The sequence below is a fragment of the Camellia sinensis genome, chromosome 11 (genome assembly GCF_055761805.1).
Source record: "Camellia sinensis isolate YWXY chromosome 11, ASM5576180v1, whole genome shotgun sequence".
In the NCBI taxonomy this organism is placed as follows: Eukaryota; Viridiplantae; Streptophyta; class Magnoliopsida; order Ericales; family Theaceae; genus Camellia; species Camellia sinensis.
The window spans coordinates 22,997,687-23,018,979 of record NC_138971.1 but is presented as its reverse complement, the minus strand read 5'-3'; the positions used below and the strand labels follow the sequence as shown (position 1 = coordinate 23,018,979).

Genomic DNA, 21,293 nt, shown 5'->3' with positions numbered 1-21,293 from the left:
CTCCTTGTTTACTTTCTCAATTGGGTTTTTTCGTAATTAGGGTTTTGATAACATTTTCGCCCTTTACAGTGGGGATGGAGGTGCCGCGCAAAACTCGCAGTTCGGGGCTCATCCACCAACCCTCTCATTGGGCTCTATCAAGAGGGTACTCATAATGTAGTTGATATTCCTGATTGTAAAGGTTCGATACTCGAGTTTTTATGTGATTGTGTACTGAAATTTTTTTGGTTTGTCTTTGAATTATATTCTAAGGTTCGTTTTCTTGGTTGTACAGCTTACCATCCAAACATTAGTGCTGCTGTTGAACTCCTAAAGCAAGGCTTGTTCTATGTCCTAAATCTTTCATTTTAATCTAGAATCGATTTTAAAAATGCCACGGGCACATCATAATGGATGTATTTCTGTCTAAAATTTCTATTGATCGTTTTCGATTTAATTTTATTTTTTTAGGTATTGCCGAGTTAAATGTAGAACCATATGATAAAGACCAGGGGACAGGTGAATTGCGTTATGTTCAGGTAAATAATTGCGTAATGCCAATACAATTTTCCTGGAATTTTATTATGGATAAAGTTGAGTGGTTGTGATTTGCAATTTTTGCTTTGGTAATGGAAGATGATTTTGTATGCAGATGGCTGTGACCACATACAACACATCCCTTCCTTATGCTGAAAGATATAGAAATGGTCACTACCTGAGTACCTAAATTTAGAATGTGAAATTTTGTATTTGAACTGGTCTGTCCAGGCCTTTTAGATTGTTAAGTCTATTGTTTAATTTCAGGAAAAGTACAGGTTGCCTTGGTTTGGAATTCTAGAGATGAGAACTCCCCTTCCTCGAAAAAGTTAAATGCTTTGGCCAATGTGTGCCCATTCTCTCTCTCTCTCTCTCTCTCTCTCTCTCTCTCTCTCACTCTCTTTCATTTTTATATTTTCTTTGGACATGATAGTTTATTTTAATTCATTGACTGATGTTCAAACTGTTGTTTGTAGTTCTTATGGAGATATGGTGGGCCAAACAGGAAAGTCCATTTAATTCATTCTGTTTGGGCAAACTTCCAGACTTCAATTAACAATGTGAGTGTAAAGTGTGTGGGTTTTTGTGTTTGCACACATGTGTTTACTTGTTGGCGTGGGCATGCATCCATACACTAAGTATGTTTAGTATGAAATGCTTCATTTGTTTGTTAAAGTGGATATAATTAGCTTGTAATTTTTTAGAATGTTGGTCTCATTGCTAAGATGGTGTTATTTTGATGATCTTTTGTGTTGTCCTGAGACTGTGGAGGTGGTTGAGAAAGCAACTGAACCTCTTTTATGAAATGCTCTTACCAAGAACACAAAAGATTCATAATTCTACTTTCATAGAAACAAAAGAAAAACTCAGTTCAAAGCTTTCTTTCTCTGTTTGGGTAAAAAGCCTCCTTTTCAACCAAGTAACATGACCACTACCATCTTTAGGAACACTCAAGGCACCCAAAAAAGGGACAATTACACCGCTTAAATATTTCAATCCATCCAACAGTATATAAGAAGATGATCCACAGACAGACCCACCCTCTTTGCACTTGCAACACCAATTACGAATAGTTTTTCTGCTTTTGATCAGATTATCTACTACAAGAATTTTCACCTGGGATATCTCCCTGCAAAAAAGACCAACTGAGAAGGGCCCTTCAAATTTTCAAATCCCTTTCCAAGGAAAGTGAAGTGTGTCACCCTCCAACTTGTAATAAGACTTCACTTTTAATTTCCCCAGTTTGGAGTACCAACCAATGTCATCTTCCTTCGAGCCTTGTACTAAGCTCCTGATACAACAGTTTCAAAAGAACTTGTATCCCCTGAACCTTCCTATCATGTAATGATCTTTGTAACCCACATTTCATGCCATCACCTCTCCCGCTTAGAAGTTTTTTCTTATATGCATAAATAAATATACGTATCATGAAGGGAATAAATAATGATCTGAGTTGCTGCTCTCTGGTGTGCCCTGCATCAGTTGTTGTTGTCTGTGTGCCCTATCTGCTATGCTGCTTGTTGCTATGTTCAAATACAGTTTTGACGTTGTTATGCTGCTATTGTTTGTGTGTATGTCCTATCTGCTGCTATCTTGAGGCTTAAATCATGAGGCATTACTAGCTCATGAGTCAAAAGAGAGAAGGGAAAAATTGAACAAGAACAATTTCTTTATCATTTTTATTATGTTTCCATGTTGACATTATTTTTTGTGATCATGACTAACATGAATGAAAGCATCCACAAGCTGGGCTATTTATCCACCAATGAGAAGTAAACTCAGCTGCTAATGTTAATCTGAGTAATTGCAAAGAACATAGTATTAAATCCTCAAGGTTTATTTGAGAAGAAACACCAAATGAAAAGGCCACTGAGACACTTATTAGATATTGTGTTCTCTTTCTGGTTAAGCGAGATTCAATGGGCTGCTTTCATTCTATTATGTGCAGGGTGCACCATAGCACAACTTAATTCTTCGTAAGAGTGATCCTGGCCATTTTTTTAATTGTGTTTTTGATGGGTTTTCAAATTTGCTTTGTTCAAAGTTTGTTAAAGCACATTGTTTTGCTAGTCTATTTGGAACATTGGCCTTGAAAATTTCTTTAAAGCTGTTGTTGGATTGGTTCAGTTGGACTGGCATGAACGATGAGTATCCATGATATGCAGGCCCTGGCTCGTAACCAAGTGATGAATGAAAATCTTTGAATTACTGATGTTCTGCTTATACCTAAACGTATTTCTTAATGACTTTGAATTATATATCAGTTTCTTTATTCATGTTACCATGGTTGAGAACAAAGGGACATTGTTCCTTGCTTTGTAGTTTTGGATATCATCTATAATTTATTTATTTTTCTTTATTATTGGCTATTTCTTACAAAGTGAGATTGTTTGTGCAGTTCTAATAGAGTCCTTCAAACTCCTTTTCAAGGTTGGGTGATGGCCATTGTGAGTTGTTGATGTTTTTAAGCTTAATCCCCTCAATTGAAGAGAAAAGCTTGATTCTTATTATCACTTGATACTTCCTTTTAACAATTGCAGGTTATGGCACTTCTAAGTGGTTTTGCAGGAGTTTACACAGAGGTAAATTCTTGAAGCATCTATCTGCCTCTTTTGTTGTCTGGAACTGCAGTGCTTGTTCAAGGCATGATTAGTGCTCAAATGAATTGCTCAGCCAATTTGTGCCAAAAAAAGAATTGCTCAACCAATAGGATATGATCAAAAATTTGGTTGATCTTGGTTGGCAAATAGTTAAGTTAGTAACTCCCCAAAGAGGATCTTGATTGATGCTATGCTGAAAAGAAAGTATTTGGAATTCTCAATTGAGTACTTTAATAGTCATTATAGTTACTAGGTTTGCTTCTCTATCTCTATTCATACCCTTTTAATAGTCATAAAGACTCATATTTCAATCCATAGCTTTTTTCACATGTTTTCTAACTTTTTGATAGTGCACACACCACATCTCTGACTTTGTAATTTTATAAAGACACTTATTTTCATTAAACCATTTACACCCTATCTCATTTATCCTTTCTGAACAGAGCCTTCTGGACACTGTTTCGAATTGGCTATCTGACTGTACATTTCTAGGGCCGCATGTTTTCTTAAGTCCTAAGTCAAGATTAACTTGTATCAATTTCAGTATCCTCACTATCACTACCCTCTTTCTTGGTAACAACTGAAGTTAATCACATTGATTTGTCTTGCTGCAACTACTCATTGTCTTTGTGCACCTACTGCCAGATGAATTTACTTAATTTCATTGATGTTAAAAATTTCATGTATGCTATACTATTTCTCAAGTTACGACATGATCTTATCTTGTGAATTGATAAGTTTCAACTTAATTTCTTTTTGTCAATGCTCTTATTGACAACGCAGCTTTTGATTCTCAAACCAAAGAGACTTTGACAATTCGCCAAAGCAGTTTTGGGTCAAAAGGTGAACTTTCACAGGAGTTCCTGAAGAAAGGTTTGTTCTATTATTTTATTATTATTATTATTATTATTATTATTATTATTATTATTATTATTATTATTATAAATTTTAAAAAAGAAAAGCTATTTACTCCTTTTGTGAGCGTAATTTTGTTGCTTTTGCGGTCAATTCTCCTGCAGTGTCCAAGTCTGGAATAGTGGAAAGTCTCTTGTCATGGGTAGATTTTAAGCAGAGCAAGGATCTTAAGAAAACTGATGGGACAAAGAGATAAAGGATAATTGGGATTACCAAAGCATAGTACAGGTAAAGCATAGTAGAACATCATCCCCATCTTCTTATGAGAAGGATTTTTGTGAATTGGTAGATATATATACCAGAAAGAAAAGGCCTGATAAAAAGAAGCATAATGTGATGTTTATATACATGTTTATATGCATGTGTGCATCCATCTATACATGTTTATTCAATAAGTGATTATTAACTTTATAAAATTGATGCATTCTCCTTGGGGCAACAGAAACACCATTATTAACTTTCATGTTTTCAACCTCTATGCTAATTTTTTTTTGTTTTTTTTTTGTGACTGGTAATGTTGCCACAAAAGGGTAGTGATGAGGTTGCAAACACTCTTATAATGCCATCTTTCTTCTAGTATTTGAGGTCCTTTTTCCTATTTGGTATGTAAGTGATTTATGCTTTTTATTTTCCCCAGTTGCCAAGATCACATCTGAGGCAGGTGCACAATGAATTTCATGAAAATGCCTTGCAGGTATGGACTATGAAACTTTTGTAAATTGTCTTGTTTTTCTTTTGACATATGCTTTATCACATGTTCTCTTGAAAAAGTGTGTACATGTTAATGAGGGAAGAGTTCAATTATAAATTAATTCTAGTTCAGATATTTCTGCAGTGTCAAGAATATTCCTTTGTAAATTCACAAAGGATTATTGGCTGAGACCTGACAGATTATTAAGAATAAAACTCTATGTCAACTTCCTCTCCCATCTCTTCTATGTTTTTGACAGCCTATCATTGTCTCACTTGGGCCTATTAGTGTCATGTTTTGGTCCTATAATCTATTACCAGTTACTTGGAGAAGGTGAGCCACCAGATTAGGTGTAAGATGTTATTAAGATGTTATCATTACGCCCTGGACAATTAGGCACCAACCATAATTGTGACAACTGAATTATATAAAGGTTCAATCCTTCATCTACTTTTCAGGTTGGGACTCGTCTAATTGAATTACTGTTGCAAACTACCTATATACAGCCTCGGGCTGATCAGTTAGCTGATGGTCCACCTGATATTCGACCTGCATTTGTACACTCATTAAAAACTGTAGTGAAAGAAAAGTAAATATCCATTTTTCATTGTTTTATTGATAGACAAACTTCCTGCTAGTCTTCAACACTTCATATTGTGGTTTTTGTGTTTTTTATTCAACAGGAACATCGGCAGAAGATATGGTGTCATTGAATGTGATCCATTAGTTCGCAAGGGCCTCGAAAGAACTGTAAGTAAATCCATGAGTTTATTTTCTTCTTCTTTAAGATCTGCATTCTAAAGAAGCCTGATTGCTAATAAGCTACTTGTGTATGAGTTTGTGGGTTTCCATGTCATTTGCCAATTATTTCTATCCACTTATTTGGTACTACTCCATCATAACTTCCTGAGTAACCAAACTCGATCCATTTATTAGTACCACCTGTTCCCTGACTACCTGAAGTGACAGTCCAGAGATATTAAGTACTTAAAAACTTAGGAAAAGAAGGCTCATATGCTATGTTGGCACTTTAAATTTGGGGTGTTGCGAACACGTTCGCTCTGCTATGATAGGACTTGAACCCACTCTCTTATGCTTGATAGGTTGTTTTGTTCACTTCACCAATCAATCAACAATCCCATAAGCTTTTAATAACTGTATAAGAAGCTGAGACCAGTAGTTATGATTCGTTAAATATTCATTGCTTTTACGAAATTTAGCATCAGTTAGCATCAAAGTAAATGGAGAAATATAGCCAGAGAAATGTCATCTTTCATTTCATTGGAGCTAAGAAAAAATGTAAACTTTTTATCCATTCATGACCCAAAAAAAAAATTTGTTTCCTGTTTTATTGCCTATCTCTGGCTTCTCTGATGGATTTTTTTCATTCAGTTGGGAGCAACTGCTGTCAATTTGGTTGCTGGAGAAAAACCTGCTGATGTTTACTCAGGAATAGCTACTAGGTAAGTATCTTTTTCACAATGCAAGAAGCTTATATCTTTTCGTTCAGGTTTTATAGATATTAACAGAGTTAAATCACCTCAGTTGACAATTGCATGTTAAAAAATGCCATATTTGCCACGTAGAGTTCTAGATATAATGAGGAAAGATGCTCAGAAAGATCCTGAAGTATTTCCAGATGCACTGTGTGCAAGGCTTTTAATCAATCAGGTTGGTACCACTACCACATCTACTATGACTACTAATCATTATTAGTAAAGTAAATTACATTGACCTCGTTGAGGTTTCCCGCCATTTCCTTGTGTTTTTGAAATATGCCCTCTCTTACTTACATCCAAGGTTGTTAAAATCGGGATCCTATGCTGGATCGTTGGAGGTGTTTATAGGATCGGATCGTAGAATCGGATCGAGAATCGTAAGATCCTACCGAAAAAGACAAATTACATAATAATTTAATTTAAATAAATATTTCTTATAAAGTACACACAAAATGAACCTATATTTTGTTAAAAAGAAGTGAAGATATTGTGAAAAATATAATACTCCATGTAAAATGTACATATAATATTATGCAATAGAAAACTCGATGGTAAAAGTTCTGTATTTTATCAAAAAAGAAGGTGAAGAAGAAGAAGAATTCTATAACAAAATACTTTACAATGTACAATAATGCATAAAAAGTGAAGAAAAAATATTTAACAAAATTGGATATGAAAATAGATTAAGAACTAAAAAGAGTAGCTTAGTCGAATGATAAGGTTTGTCGTTAGCATCCCTGGTGGAGCGGATTCGAGTCACAAAAATAATTTCTCCAGAAATTGGGATAAAGTTACGATCATCTTACCCTTCTTAGACTCCGCTAAAGCTAAGTTTGTTTTTCCGACTATTTAATTTTCTTAAATTACCGCAATATTTGAATGTTTGTTTCCTAGTTTGTTTTTCTTAGTCTATTTGATTCAATACTACTTAATTTTTATTATTTATTTTGACAACATAAATTGATATTTAGACAACAAATATAAAATTTACAACAAAATATGTTATACAATACAAAACAAGGCTTGTAAATTGGATCGGATAGGATCGGATTCGGATCGGGATTCCACGATCCTATAAATCCCACTACCAGGATCGAAAGATCCTACCTATAAGGAGTTTTTTACACGATCCGGATCGATTGCACTCAAATGGATCGTAAGATTGTAGGATCGTAAGATCCGGATCGAGATTCTGATAACCATGCTTACATCTAACATAATATTATGTATATACCTCCCCCCTGTTGACATACCATCAATGAGAATGATGGAAAAAGATAATGTCATCACTTTGTTAATTTGTAATGCCAATTTTATCCTTATTTAGTCAATGCAAGCAGACATTGTCAGTTATACCCACACCACTTGTCAAAGGAAAATATGATACTACTACCAAATTCATTTATGCCACATCCCATGACAAAAAGAAAAAGAAAAAGAAGTTTAATTTAATTGAGCATCTCTCTCTCTCTCTCTCTCATTTGAAACCCAACTACAATGATTGAACCCAAACACCATAATCCACCACCCCGACACTAAGAGAGATAGAGAGCAAGGTTGAAGAAAGCAACAGAAACCTTGCTTTGTGACGAGTTGCTTGTTTCTCTCTCTTATTTTTGTCTTTTATTTTTTTTGGTTTGGTTTTGGTTTTTTGATTACTTCTTTCTCTATATTGCTCTTATCATCACTGAATCTAGCTGATCAATAAACTTCCACCAACCAAACAATAAAAGCACATTTTGTGTTAAGGGTTGTTAACCGACCATTATGATAGGGGAGGTTTGTGTAATTTGGGAAACCTGAGAGACGCTATTTGTATTCGTTTAATACGTTACAGGTTAGTGGGAACAGTACTTATTAGGGTCCACAAGACCCAACAGGAAGTACTCTCTAAACCAAAAGAACGAAGATCTCAGCATTGATTTCTTTGACTTTGTGAGTGGGAAGCACCACCCATTCCTTTCCCTCAACCACATAAGACAAATAGATGCCACATCCCAAACAGCTTGAACTCTTCTCTGGGAGCAATCCTTACTCCGAATGCCCAACATATTAGACACTGTCATTTACTTAGTATGCTATTTTTATTTACTTAAATAAAACTGGTAATATTCTTCACTGTGCTTTTCTCGCTGCACATTGACATCTTTCTTAATTATCCCAATAGTTAGTTATTTTCTATGAGTGACGTTGGACTGATAAGTGGCAATAATCTAGGTGGACAAGAAAGTAGTGAAGCAGACAGTGATGACATCAGTGTACGGTGTAACTTACATTTGTGCTCGGGATCAGATCAAGAGAAGGTTGAAGGAACGTAACGCCATTGCAGATGATACAGAGCTCTTTGGTGCAGCCTGTTATGCTGCAAAAGTAAGGGCAGGATCATTGACAGTTCTTCAGTCTTGCATCTATTTATAGAGCATAACATTTGCTTCATGGAATAGTCTTTTGTATGCAATGCATTTTGTGTATGCAATGCATTTTGTGTATATTAACATCAGACTGGACCAAGCATGGACACAGACAGGTGACATGACCCCGACAAGACAACATGGAAATTTTCAAAAAATGCTAGCGCTTGTGCAAAATATATAATTTTGTATATTTATTATATCACATATAAGAATAAAGAATTATTAAATGTCATATATATGATTAAATAATTCAAAGATAATAATTTTTAAAGTCTGAAAGAGAAGAATAGGTGTAAATTGATGTTTTTTTTACCTTTTATCTTTGGATTTCATGTTGTTTTATTCATGGTTATAATGTGTTTCAAGTGTGTTTCTCAGGTGTATGAAACACTTCTAAATACAGAAATTTTTTGAAATAGTCGGACATGTTTGGACGTGTGTCTAACAAGTGTCGTGTCGTGTCGTGTCATGTCATGTCATGTCAAAACCTTCTTTAAAGTGTCCATGCTCAACAATTTTTTGTGGGATCCTTGTTTTCTCAAGTCTTCTGTCTCATGGATTCACACATGCCAGATGTCAATTTTAAGTAGCCAATAAAACAAGAAAGTCACATGTCCTCATGTTACAAAAAATTTAAATAGACTATAACTTGGACTATAGCAGGGGCAGGTTGCTAATTTGATGCATCATGTATCCCATGCATAATAGCATGGGAGGTTTTTCTTTTCCAATGTCAGTCCAATAAAGACAACTCATATTTACGTGGATTCATTCATTTAGCTTTAACTTCATCGTAAGAATATTCTTCTTTTCTGGTTGAGCAGATCACATTGACTGCATTGGGAGAGATGTTTCACGCTGCTCGTAGTATCATGGGCTGGCTCGGTGACTGTGCAAAGGTGGTACCATATCCTTTATAATCACTTTTGATTGCTGTAATAACATGTTAAATATACATCAGTACATGGCAATTATTCTGAAGGAATTAGATGATTTGCTTTATTTCTTGACCCTTTCTTTGTTTCCTTAACACTAGTTGGGGGTGTCATATGTTTTCATTCATGTATTTGAGTTGAGATTTTTTATTTTAAAGGAGAGAACAATTGGGTTATCAACGAATTAAAAACTTGGAGTCCTATTGGTTTAAGTCATATTTGGTGAATTTGCATTTATAGGTATGGGACCTGATGTTTTGTTGATAAGCAGGTAGATCATCTATATAGCAATTAGCAATTAGTCTATATAGCAATTGTTGATAAGCAGGCATATGCCTCGGGAAGGGTAGCCAGGGTAATAAGGCTCCCATAGCTCTGTTCACCTTGCTTACTCAAATGTAAGTAAAAAAAGCTTTGGATTTCTAAGATCACCCAGTTCCATAAAGAAATGAACATGAGAAAAAGAGCACTTCACACATCAAATGTCATACAGTTGCTCAATAATTGTTCTAGTTTCATTAATAAATGCATTCTAATGTAGAAGCAACAAGCTGTTGATTCGTGTGGAATGACTTATCACCGTGATAAAATCTAAATTTATTTGCTTGGTAATTATATTTGATTTCATTAATTGTTTGGCCACGATGCGTTATGCTTGGGCGGTACAGGTGCTTCAGTGTCTAGAAGGAAATTTTATTGACATTTATGTTTGGCATTTTGACAGGGAAATGATATGCATAGGACAAAGTTGCTAAACATTTGAAGTGGCTAAAACAATATCGATGGGGCCATCATTGAAAAGTGGATCAAAAGTTGGGAAAAGTGGATCAAAAGTTCACGAACCAGACCAGCACCCTCCCCAACATATTTCTTAACAAGTTCACGAAGCTAAATTGTACAAGACTACTTGGCAGCATAAGCATTTTTTGAAGGATTAAATATTTGTGGATAGATGTGTATGGATAACAAATATTAGTAGTTTTATTTGTTGATAGCTGCGCATGGATAACAAATAGTTATGTTTCAAATTGTTATGCTAGATGGATGTGAGTTGTGAATGAAAACTTAGAATAGTTGTATTGTGTCAAATGTTAATGAATTATGTATTGTGTCGAATGTTAATGATTCAGTTAATTTGAATGATGCTTTAAAATTATAGGTTTATTATGGATTGAATGAATTATTAGGAATTACAGGTGTATTGTTTTCCTGCTTTGGCAACCAATTTATTAGTCGCGACATCCAAAATAATTTTTTTTCGCAAAAAATGACAATTGCCGACCAAGAGTCTTGGTCGCAAAAAATACATCTATTGCCGACCAAAACAGTTCTTGGTCATGGAAACTCACTTTTGCCGACCAAAAGTATTGGTCGCGAAAAGTAACAAATGGCGACCAAAACTTTTTTTGGTCGTGGAATGTCACAATTGACGACCAAACTTTTTGGTCGCGGAATGTCACAATTGGCGACCAAACTTTTTGGTCGTTGAATGTCACAATTGGCGACCAAATTTTTTGGTCGGAAAAATATCACTTTTCGCGACCAAAGTATTTTGGCGACAAAATAAATTAGTCGCGGTAATTAAATATTTAGCGACCAAAAATTTAGTCGCGAAATTCAACTTTTGCCGACCAACCACAATTTTGGTCGCGAATTACTTTTGCCGACCCTCAATTGGCGACCAAAGTAGCGACCAAAAAAATTGGTCGCGGATAACTTTTGCCGACCAAAAATTGACTTTTAGCGACCAATTTTTTTGTTGCCAAAAGTGTTAATTCTTGTAGTATGTATGGCTCAAAGCATGGAGAAATAAGGCATGCAAAAAAGGAGATGACTCCAAACAGAAATGGAACCTTAAACAAACTTGCAGAACAGGTCAAAACAAGATTTTTTTCAGTTTAGGTCGAGGTCCAAAACAGCTCACAAATAAGGCTAATATGTCATGCAAAAACAGCCCTAAAAGAGAGATTAAAGACAAGGGGCAGCAGATGGCCTCGAACAGGAAAGAGCCCTTCAACAAAGTTGAAGAGAGGCTCAAAACAAGTCACTTCACAGTTTATAGAAAGTCTCGAAAATAATCACAAGTAGGGCTAAAATAGCATACAAAAATGGCCCTACGAAGAGAAATAGGAGACAAGAGGTAGTAGATAGCCTCAAACAGAGAGGATCCCTACAAAAAAGTTGAAGAGGGGCTCAAAACAAGTCACTTTACAGTTTGGGTCGGAGCCCAGAAATGCTTGCAAGTATGGCTTATAAATAAAGCAAAAAAAAACGCAAGTTTGAGGGGAAAAGAGACTTACCCTTGAAGACCAACTTTCCAGCAGCTTTTGGTCCAAATTCTGAGCCTTCATCCTCTCCAAATGTCCTCCAAGGTGCTGGAATGAGTAATGGAGGTGTTGTGCTATGGGTTGTAGTGCAAATGGTGCAAGGTCAAGGGTGTTTTGGAGCTTGGATGGAGGAGATATGGAGGATTTGTATGCAATGCTCCAGCTGGTTTTTCTCTCTTCTCCTCTTTTCTTCAACTCTAAACCCCTAAACAAAGTATTTTGAAAGATTTTTCAAAGATTTCATCTCTCTTTCATTCATCTCCACTTTGTCCTTGCTCGGTTTACCGAAAAGCACAATATTTACCGAAATGCGAGCGTCAGAGCATCGTAGGAACTTTATTTCAAAAAAAATGTTTTGAAAGAGAGGATTTTAAGGTCTAAAAACTATTCAAAATAGTTTTGGTCCAAAATGGGGTGTGAAGTTGAGATTTGTCTCTCTCCTTGCTGAAGAAACTAAACCTTGGCCCTGCACACCTTTCTCCACCAAGTAAACCATCAGTAACGCTCAAGTCTTAAGGGCGGTCAAAAATGGGGTGTCTACAAAGACGAGAAAATAAATATTGAAAACTGAATATTGAATTTGTTAAGTCAAAAAGTTATTTGATAAAAATTTAAGTGCTGAATTAAAAATAAATGGTTTCATATGTATATAAGATCAAATTTAAAATTTATTTTTTTTAAATTGTATATTTTAATTTTTATATTGTGATGGTGGCGGCGGTGGTATAGTGGTGGCGGCGATGTTATAGTAGTGGTGGTGGTGGTAGCGATGATAGTGATAGTAAAACTGAATATTGAATTTGTTAAGTCAAAAAGTTATTTGATAAAAATTTAAGTACTGAATTAAAAATAAATAGTTTCATATGTATATAAGATCAATTTAAAAAAAAAATTAAATTGTATATTTTAATTTTTATATTGTATGGTGGTGACGGTAGTAATGGTGGTGGTGGTAGCAATGATAGTGATAGTAAAATGATCGTGATGTTTATGACAATAATAACAATGATGATGAAATTAATAGTGGTAGTGGTGGTTGTGGTGGTGGTGGCGGTGGCGGCAGCGGCAGCATGATGATGATGGTGGTAATAGTGGTGGCGGTGACATGGTGGTGATGGTGTTGTTAGTGATGGTGGGGACGGTAGTGGTGGCAATGGTGGTAGTGGTGGCGAGGGCATGGTGGCGGTGGTGGCATGATGATAACGGTGATGGTGGTGGCAGCAATGGTGGCGATAGTGAGGAATTTATAATAGTGTATTTTGATACTTATATTTAATATTTATAAATTTAATCAGAATTAAGTAAATTTCATATGATTTATTATTTTTTTAAATTTTAGCGTACATTTTAAGAGGTACTTAAATTTTTAAGTGATATCAATTGTGGTTATCAAACAAGTTTAATTAATTATCACTTAATCAATTCAATTTTAAGTGTTGAATCATGTTATCAAACACACATGTAGCCTATTTAGTTTTTTTTTTTAATTTTCAACTTTTTTTAACTAAAATATAATAAGTTGAAAAAAAATTTAGTGTGTTTAGAATATTTTTTTAACTTTTTACGAAAAACTTGCAAAAAAATTTAAAGAAAATGAAATCTTTAATTTTTTATTTTTATTTTTTATAGTTCTTTGACTTTTTTATTTTTACTTCTTTATTATTATTGGGAGTGCCCAAACTTGCTCTAAAAAATCTAAGGCCAAGTTTGGCAAATTCATAAAAAGTTAAAAAGTCAAAAAGTTACTCAAAAAGTTAAAAAGTTAACACTATTCACCAAAAATCAACAATTAGGGCTGCACAACTCCCAATCTTAATTTTCCCTACACACTAATTTATACAATTTTTTAATACACATTTTTTCATAAAAAGTCAAAAAATTAACCCAAACATTCATTTTTTTTTCCTCAATTTTTTAGTCAAAAAAGACAGCTTATGGCTTTTAGCTTTGAAAAAATTATTTTGGACTGTTTGTTTAAACTTATTTCAAATAGCTTCTGATTCTAACAGCTTATTTTAACTCAAAAAAGCTGATTCTGATAAGCTGCTCACCCCTTGCTTCTGATTATCAGCTTCTGCTGTGGACATATTAATTTATGGTTATACTCTTAAATTTTTTTATTTTTTATTTTTTAAAAAATAGAAAAAGACTCAAATGAACTATAGATTATTATTATTATTTTTTATGAGAAATGTTGACAAACAAAAAATAAAAATTAATTGAAAAAGCTATTTCACAGTTTATTTAACAAACACTACTCAGCAACTTAAATCTATAATCCAACAGCTACACCAAACAAATTAACAACTTCTGATTAAAGTCATAATCTATAATCTGTTAAGTTATAATCTATGGCCCTGTTTGGTAGAGCTGTGGGAAAGTGCTTATAGCTTATGCCTAAACAGCTTATAGCTTATAACTTTCAGCTTAAGCTGATTTCCAGCTTATTCTTAAAGCATCTCCTGCCCCACTCAAAGAATAAGCTGTTTTCTGACTTCCACAAAGCTATAAGCTATAAGCTATAAGCTAAACCAAACACATCAAAATAGCTTAAATTAAGCTGAAAACTGAAATAAGCTGAAATTAAGCTGTACCAAACAGGGCCTATAAGCTATTTTAACAGCTACACCAAACGGGGCTAAAAAGTACACTTATTTAGGATACTCCAAACAACCCCTAAAAGGTCGCAACAAAATTAATCCCAAATCAGCTCTACGCTAGAATCCGCAACACACCATAAAAAAATAAAAAATAAACAAAACAAAAACAAAAACAAAAAAAAAAATCAAAAACAAAAACACAAACAAAAACAAAAACAAAAACAAAAAAAACAAAGACAAAGATGTGTCTCTTCAATCCACAGCCATTGCATAAGGATAAACAGAATGAAGCTGAGAGAGCATCAGACAAAACAATCATGAAAATAAAGAAACTTCCATACTAATTTAAATCTCAAACCAAGAGCATGTAATTCATACATATCTACTGTCTTGACAACACATGTATCTAGAATATTATATTATCTAAAGAAAACAGTTGAGGAACTATTACATTAATCTACTATTTTTCTAGTTGGACAATATTCAATCATCTGTTCTGATGTACACAAAAATTGTTCCACATTTTCTGGATAAGATAGTCTAGATAGCATGGGCACTGTTCCCTCAGGTTGACTTGAATTACGGATTACTTTGGCATACCCATTTATGCCCCAACTAGTACCCCAAGAATTTTGTATCCACCAGAAGTTCTTCCCCGTGTCTTTATCAATACCGTACCCGATAAGCAATATGGCATGAAGCCCTGGCCTTGCACATTTAGTGTAAATCTTCTCCAGTGCTGCTTCATATATACCCTACAATACAAAAAAATCAAAAACCATAAAATATATATATATATATATATATATATATAGTCAATAAAAGAATGCATAATCATTTAGTTTTCTTGTACAAACTTCTCTGTAGTTTTCAAACTCTCCAGTAATGTAAATTCACTACAAAAAAAATTATTTTTTGCGACGGCAAAATGCCGTCGCAAATACCCCAAACACCGTCTCAAAAGGTTTTTGCGACGGTAAAATAGTTTTTTGCGACGGCAAGTGGGGGTCGCAACAAGGGGGGTTGCAAAAGAGTTTTAGCGACGGCACTTGCCGTCGCCTTTGTTTTTGCGACAGGAAAATGCATTTTTTGCGACGGCAAATTTCTGTCGCCAATAATGGGTGAAAATCTCAGTTTTTTGCGACGGCACAGCAGTGCCGTCGCTAAAGGGTTTTTTGCGACGGTAAAAATACCGTCGCTAAAAGTGTATTTGAGACAGCAACCTGAGCCGTCGCTAAAGGCATTACATTTCAGCCAAAAAAAATTGTTTTTTTGCGACGACAAAACGCCGTCGCTATAGGTATAAGGCCTTTTATAAACGTCACTGATACTTATAGTGACGTTTTCATAAACGCCGGTATACTATTAAATCTGCTTAAATAATTATGTCCAATATAACTGATGACGTCACACGATATAGTGGCGTTTTGAATAAAAACGCCACCCTTTTACTTAATTTCATAATTTAATTAATATAAAATATGCTCTGAACTGATTATTTACATTCCATTCACAAAAACATCATAACAGAAAATAAAAATAAAAATAAAAATTGATAAAACCATCAAATTCAATATTTTACAAAGAACAATTAAACTGTACATGTTCATAAAAACGTATTTAAATTATAAAATTCACCCCAATCCTAAAAAAAAATAAAATAATAAAATAAAATCTAAAATTCACCAATCAACACACTTGGATATTTAAATGCTCTTACAAAAAATAAAAAAATAAAAAATTTCCAACAAGATTTCAATTTTGGGCCTATTTCAAAAATCAAGCTGCAAATTCCTTCTAGAATCAGATCTTCCCCTCGGCAAAATTTATCCTCTTGACCTACAAATAAATAGATAACAGTTGCAAATTATAATCTTTTTGAAGAAAATCTAGAACAAAGTAATAAATACCATCAAAATCATAAAGAGATAAAAGCTAATACACAAATCCCCATGATAATGACAGAGCAAAGATAAGAACTAGGGTTCATAACGTACAAAGTTCATATGCCAGAAAAGAACTGTGTTAGTGACAGACTTTGTAATATTTGAGAAATTTCAAATGTCCTCCAATCATATTCAAATACGTGTATGCTTAAATATCATTTGTATTGCACTATGCAGTGCTTGTTGAAACTTAAATATGAATAACTAGTTTGTAGCTTCAAGCCCTAGAATTTGATTTACTCGTAAGAACACTTAATCTTGCCTCTTCCACCTCCCCTTTTTTTTCTTTTAATGAGTGCCGCTTCCATCATCTATTAGCAGGTGTTCCACACATTCCAACTATTTAAACACCAGTAATGATACATTGAAAAAATGCAGGTGCTCACTCCACCTTGTTCATTTATTACAAGAACCAAGTATGGGATTTAAAAGAAATCTCAAGTGATGAACAAGTTAAGAACATGTCTATGCTCAAGGATATGTGAGCTACTTTTGACCTGCCAGTATCTTTTTCTATTTTTTGGAATCTTAACAAAGAAGTATGGCTATTTACTACACCACACATTCACAGTTTGACTATTTACATGAAATAAATACACTACTATAAAATACAGAAATGGCCCATCTGTTTTTAAGTATTGTCCATCAGCTTTGAAGCCCATCTGTCATGAGCTGGACATTTGTCCTTTGGTTCTTTTTTCTTCCATGCATTAGACTATGACATGTGTACTCAAAAAAGTTTATCACATGGTTGAACTAAGATGGGCTAAACTTATCTCTCGTGCATGTAAAATGATTATGAGCCAAATCCTAATACGTGTGAACTTATAAAAGCAGGCGAACTTATAAAAGCTAATGAGAAAATTATTATATGTAAACTGAAAAACCTTTCACAAACTGATTCAACAAACCAGGAACCTGAAGATGCTGCTAGTAAACATTAACTTCAACTTCACTCCAGACTTAAGAACAAGGGATGAAATAAGGGGGGAAAATAAAAACAAGTGATAATAAAAAAAAATATACAAGTGGCAAGAACAATTTACAACTAAGCAATAAATATGTCATCATCACGAGATAGAGTAAAAGATGATGCAGACACGCCATACCCGATCTAAGAAATATTTGGCAACATCTGGAAGCAAATGAATTTCTTTCCTTCTCTTGTAGGTTTCCTGGATGGCAGGATCCTTCCAAATCTCATCTACAATAGGAGCATATTCACATGTTGCAGCAGGAAAGAAAGCATCCAAGTCTCCCATAGCCATGATTTCCAGTAACCAATCAGAAAAATGCTTGAACCTTTGGTGGATGGAATAAACACAGAGTTTACTTCCATTGGATCCTGTTTCACCTGAATTCATTTGACAAAAACCATTATATGAGCTCAGCAGCCTACGAAATAATATTTGCATACATATATACATCTAGCCACATATTAACCATGAAAGTCTGAAGTCATCCATATTTCAATCACCAAGTCAAAATCTTTAACTTAAAAGAATGACAAAGGGGCAAACATTATAGATTGGAAAGAAAAATTTTATATATGCAACACTAACTGCCAAGAAATTAGTAATTAACATTTAGAGAAGAACAAGGAAGGATCTAATATCCACGTCTGTGGCATAAAATACTGTGGTAATCAGATTGGCTTCTTCAGTCATTATTTCCTGGCATGCATAGATGATACAGTCCAAATGGTGTGAATGTGAATCCAATTCTTTTGTGTGCATATGTCAATGTAGAATTGATAATTATATTATATACAATATATTCATAAGGCGCAAAACGGGTGCACACACCATTGAATTTGTGAAGATCTTCAACAAGGACAAACCAACAAAAAGAAGGCAAAAAAAAAAAACTGAGAAACTGCTTACTGTTAAACACTCTTACATGTCCCTTCTTGTATTATGATAAAAAGTATTTATGTTGTTTCTATTACGATCTTGAAGGGAAGTGAACGCTTTTAAGTATAATATTGAGACAGCAATGATTCATGCTACATACGCACATGTGTGTGTGGCGTTTGCATGTTCATTTAGTAGAATGGGAAACTCTGCCCACAATGTCTGTTTCATGGGGATCAGCCCCTTAATGTGTATGTTTCCAAAAAGAAAAGAATCCATCAAGGCCCTACCAAAGAGCCAATGGCTTCCATAATCGATGTCACGTGATTGATTGGGTTGGTTGAACTCACATACAAGAAACAAAATGTCATCTCATTTCCACCAAATCAGCCGAAATATAATGTTTTCCTTGATTGGGATACTAATTAAAAACACTAGTGAAAATTCAAAATCACAAGATTCTCACCAAATTTATCATATCACACATAAGCACATCAAAAATAACAAAACAATGAGTTGTTTCAACACCATTTCAGAGGCATTCCATGCCCAAAGCCAAATACAAAGTATCATATGAAACTCATAATGTCAAAATTTTGGGCTAGTCCAAAAGTTATTACCGGTCAACTGATTCCCCATGCCCAAGCTGTCCATTTGTACCTCTTCCCCAAGAAAATACATTTTTTCTTTCAGAAATCAAAAAAAGGCCCCATATAAGAAATCAAAACCAGCAATGTTCTCCATAACACCAAGGAAATAACAAAGAAATTAAATGCAAATTAAAAAATTCAGTAGATACCAAACAGTTTTTCAAATTAAAAAATTCAACTTTTAAAGTTTTCAGTAGTTAATTTTCAGTTTTAGGAAACAATGCCTAAGTAACAAAATTAAAACAATATAGAAAAATAAGCAAGCACGTTGCCATAAATGTACCAAAGAAAACTTGTAACTGGAAAAAAAAAATGAATAACAAGATCTAAAAATATCATATGACCATAACACTAAGGAAATAACAAAGAAATTAAATGCCACAACATTGACATACTGATAAAGATCCATATCCATAAAGGCTGCCTGAAGAAAGCATGCCTAAGCCACTCCCAGATTCAGTTCTCTGTTCATAACCCATTGGAGCAACTGGGGGAACCCTAGGCAAAACTGAAGGCATAGAAAAATCAGTACCACTAGAATACATAGAATCGGCACCAGCAGAAGTATTATGACCACCTTCCCTGTCTTTTAAGACGTCATCTCGAAGCCGCAGAACAATTTGAATAAGTGCATCCCTCACCCTACTAACTTCCCCAACCACCTGAATGCAGAACAAAACATGTCAATGGAAAGCAAGGTAAAACTACACAAAAATACGAATTATATTAAAAGCTTATGGAAACAGCATGAAATATACCTCAACAAGTTCATCGGTGGAATCAGCACACTTAGGCTTCTCGCCTTTGGAGATACGGACATCAGCTTTAGTTCTCTTCCGGATCTCATTTATGATTGAACCACTTTTTCCAATTATACAACCAATAACTTTAGATGGAACAAGAAGCCGGATAGTTACAGTGTCATCATCTTCGTCATTTATCTTCCCTTGCAGCAATAAAACCGCTTCAACTGCTATGGATTTCATGTCATCCATGGACTGCCAAAAAAAGTGGTGCAAAAATATCAAGGCAGAGGTAGAAACAGAAAAATTCTTATCAAATGAAACAGAAAAATTCAGAGTCAACAGAGGTAGAAAAGAGAGGATCTGAATTTGTATAAAATTCATAAGACCCATTAATGAAACTGAAAAAAAAAATTAGAACTTTAATAGAGATAGATGGTTAACTCAGTTAAACAAAACAAGAATTCTTGAGAGAGACAGAAAGAAAACTGTGAGAAGACAACAGTTTCAGACAAACAAGGTTACAACACATTAAAAAAAAAAAATTTAAAAAAAAAAAAATCTAGCAAATAGTTTATCGGATACAAATCCAAAGAGCAAAGACTCTTTCAACGATTCAAGAAGTCCATAAAAAAAGAAAGCCCCATTTTGGCTATTTTTCACCGACTATACTTGGTTCGGATTCAAATTTTAACAACTAAAGGAAAAATCAATGGCATCAAAATTTAGAGAAAAACCATAAAGATTGAAGTTTGTGGAACAAAAAATGTTAAATAGAAAACAGTTTAAGTATAAATCCATTAAACGCATATAAAATTGTCAGAGTTTTCAGTTATATGAATTAAAACCCTAAGAACAACATAGAATTAATTTAAAACCCTAAGAACAACATAGAAGTAATAGCAAATTAATTAAAGATGAACAATAATTTAGTTAGTTCAATTATAGGATTGTGATGCACCAGAACATGAGATTTTACGATAAACATCGTAAATTAAGTGGATCAGAAAACTGAAAATTGAGAGAGAGAGAGAGAGAGAGAGAGAGAGAGAGAGACGTACCCATTTGTGAGAGTTTAAGAAGGCCGTGGATTTGGTAGCTGAAGAAGGAAGGGGCGGATGAGAAACGTATGGGTTCGGCGAGAACCACTGTTCCTTTAGCCACGAAGCTGTAGATCAAAGACTGTTGCCCCATCTCTCTCACACTCAAAACCCTAAAACCTAGAGAGACAAATGGGTAGAGAGATAAACGGAAGGAGAGATTGGGGATTTTGGGTTTTTCGGGGGGGATTTTGGTTGAAGATGTTGGGGTTTTGGGGGAGAACCCGATTGGGGATTTTGGTTGAACAGATTGGGGATTTTGGGGGGAGGGGGAGGGGGGAGCGGGAATGGAAAGAGGGAGGGGGGAACCGGGCGGGAATGAAAAGAGGGGGCTGGAAATTTTTTTGGATTTTTTTTATTTTTATTTTCATTACAAATAAATATTTAAATAATAAAATGATTATTTTTTTTTTTTTTTTGCAACAAAGGATGTCATTGCTAAAAAAAATTATTTTTTATTAAAATAATTTTTTTATAGTTAATGAATTTTTATTTTTATTTTTT

At 34.3% G+C, this 21,293-nt stretch overlaps 2 protein-coding genes across 3 annotated transcripts; one reads left to right on the top strand and one right to left on the bottom strand.

Moving 5' to 3' along the window:
• Window positions 1-274: 274 nt before the first annotated feature.
• On the top strand, window positions 275-6,185 carry LOC114286477 (uncharacterized). The gene is made up of 6 exons (XM_028229641.2): window positions 275-518; window positions 632-686; window positions 784-863; window positions 993-1,076; window positions 5,406-5,472; window positions 6,115-6,185. The coding sequence occupies exons 1-5, from the start codon at window positions 390-392 to the stop codon at window positions 5,433-5,435; spliced, it is 378 nt and encodes a 125-aa protein (XP_028085442.2). The 5' UTR covers window positions 275-389; the 3' UTR covers window positions 5,436-5,472; window positions 6,115-6,185.
• A 9,831-nt stretch (window positions 6,186-16,016) lies between these two features.
• Window positions 16,017-20,998, bottom strand: LOC145803086 (KH domain-containing protein At4g18375-like). Of its 2 annotated transcripts, XM_082896451.1 has the most exons (6): window positions 20,751-20,998; window positions 19,705-19,944; window positions 19,524-19,608; window positions 19,342-19,454; window positions 17,553-17,797; window positions 16,017-16,336 (listed from the first exon to the last, which is right to left on the bottom strand). In XM_082896451.1, exons 2-5 carry the CDS (start codon window positions 19,939-19,941, stop codon window positions 17,648-17,650), a joined length of 585 nt encoding a protein of 194 aa, XP_082752577.1. In that variant the 5' UTR covers window positions 19,942-19,944; window positions 20,751-20,998; the 3' UTR covers window positions 16,017-16,336; window positions 17,553-17,647. The 2 variants fall into 2 exon arrangements, with proteins under 2 accessions (XP_082752577.1, XP_082752576.1); XM_082896450.1 differs by having other exon boundaries at window positions 16,022-16,336; window positions 19,342-19,608.
• Between the last annotated feature and the right edge of the window lie 295 nt (window positions 20,999-21,293).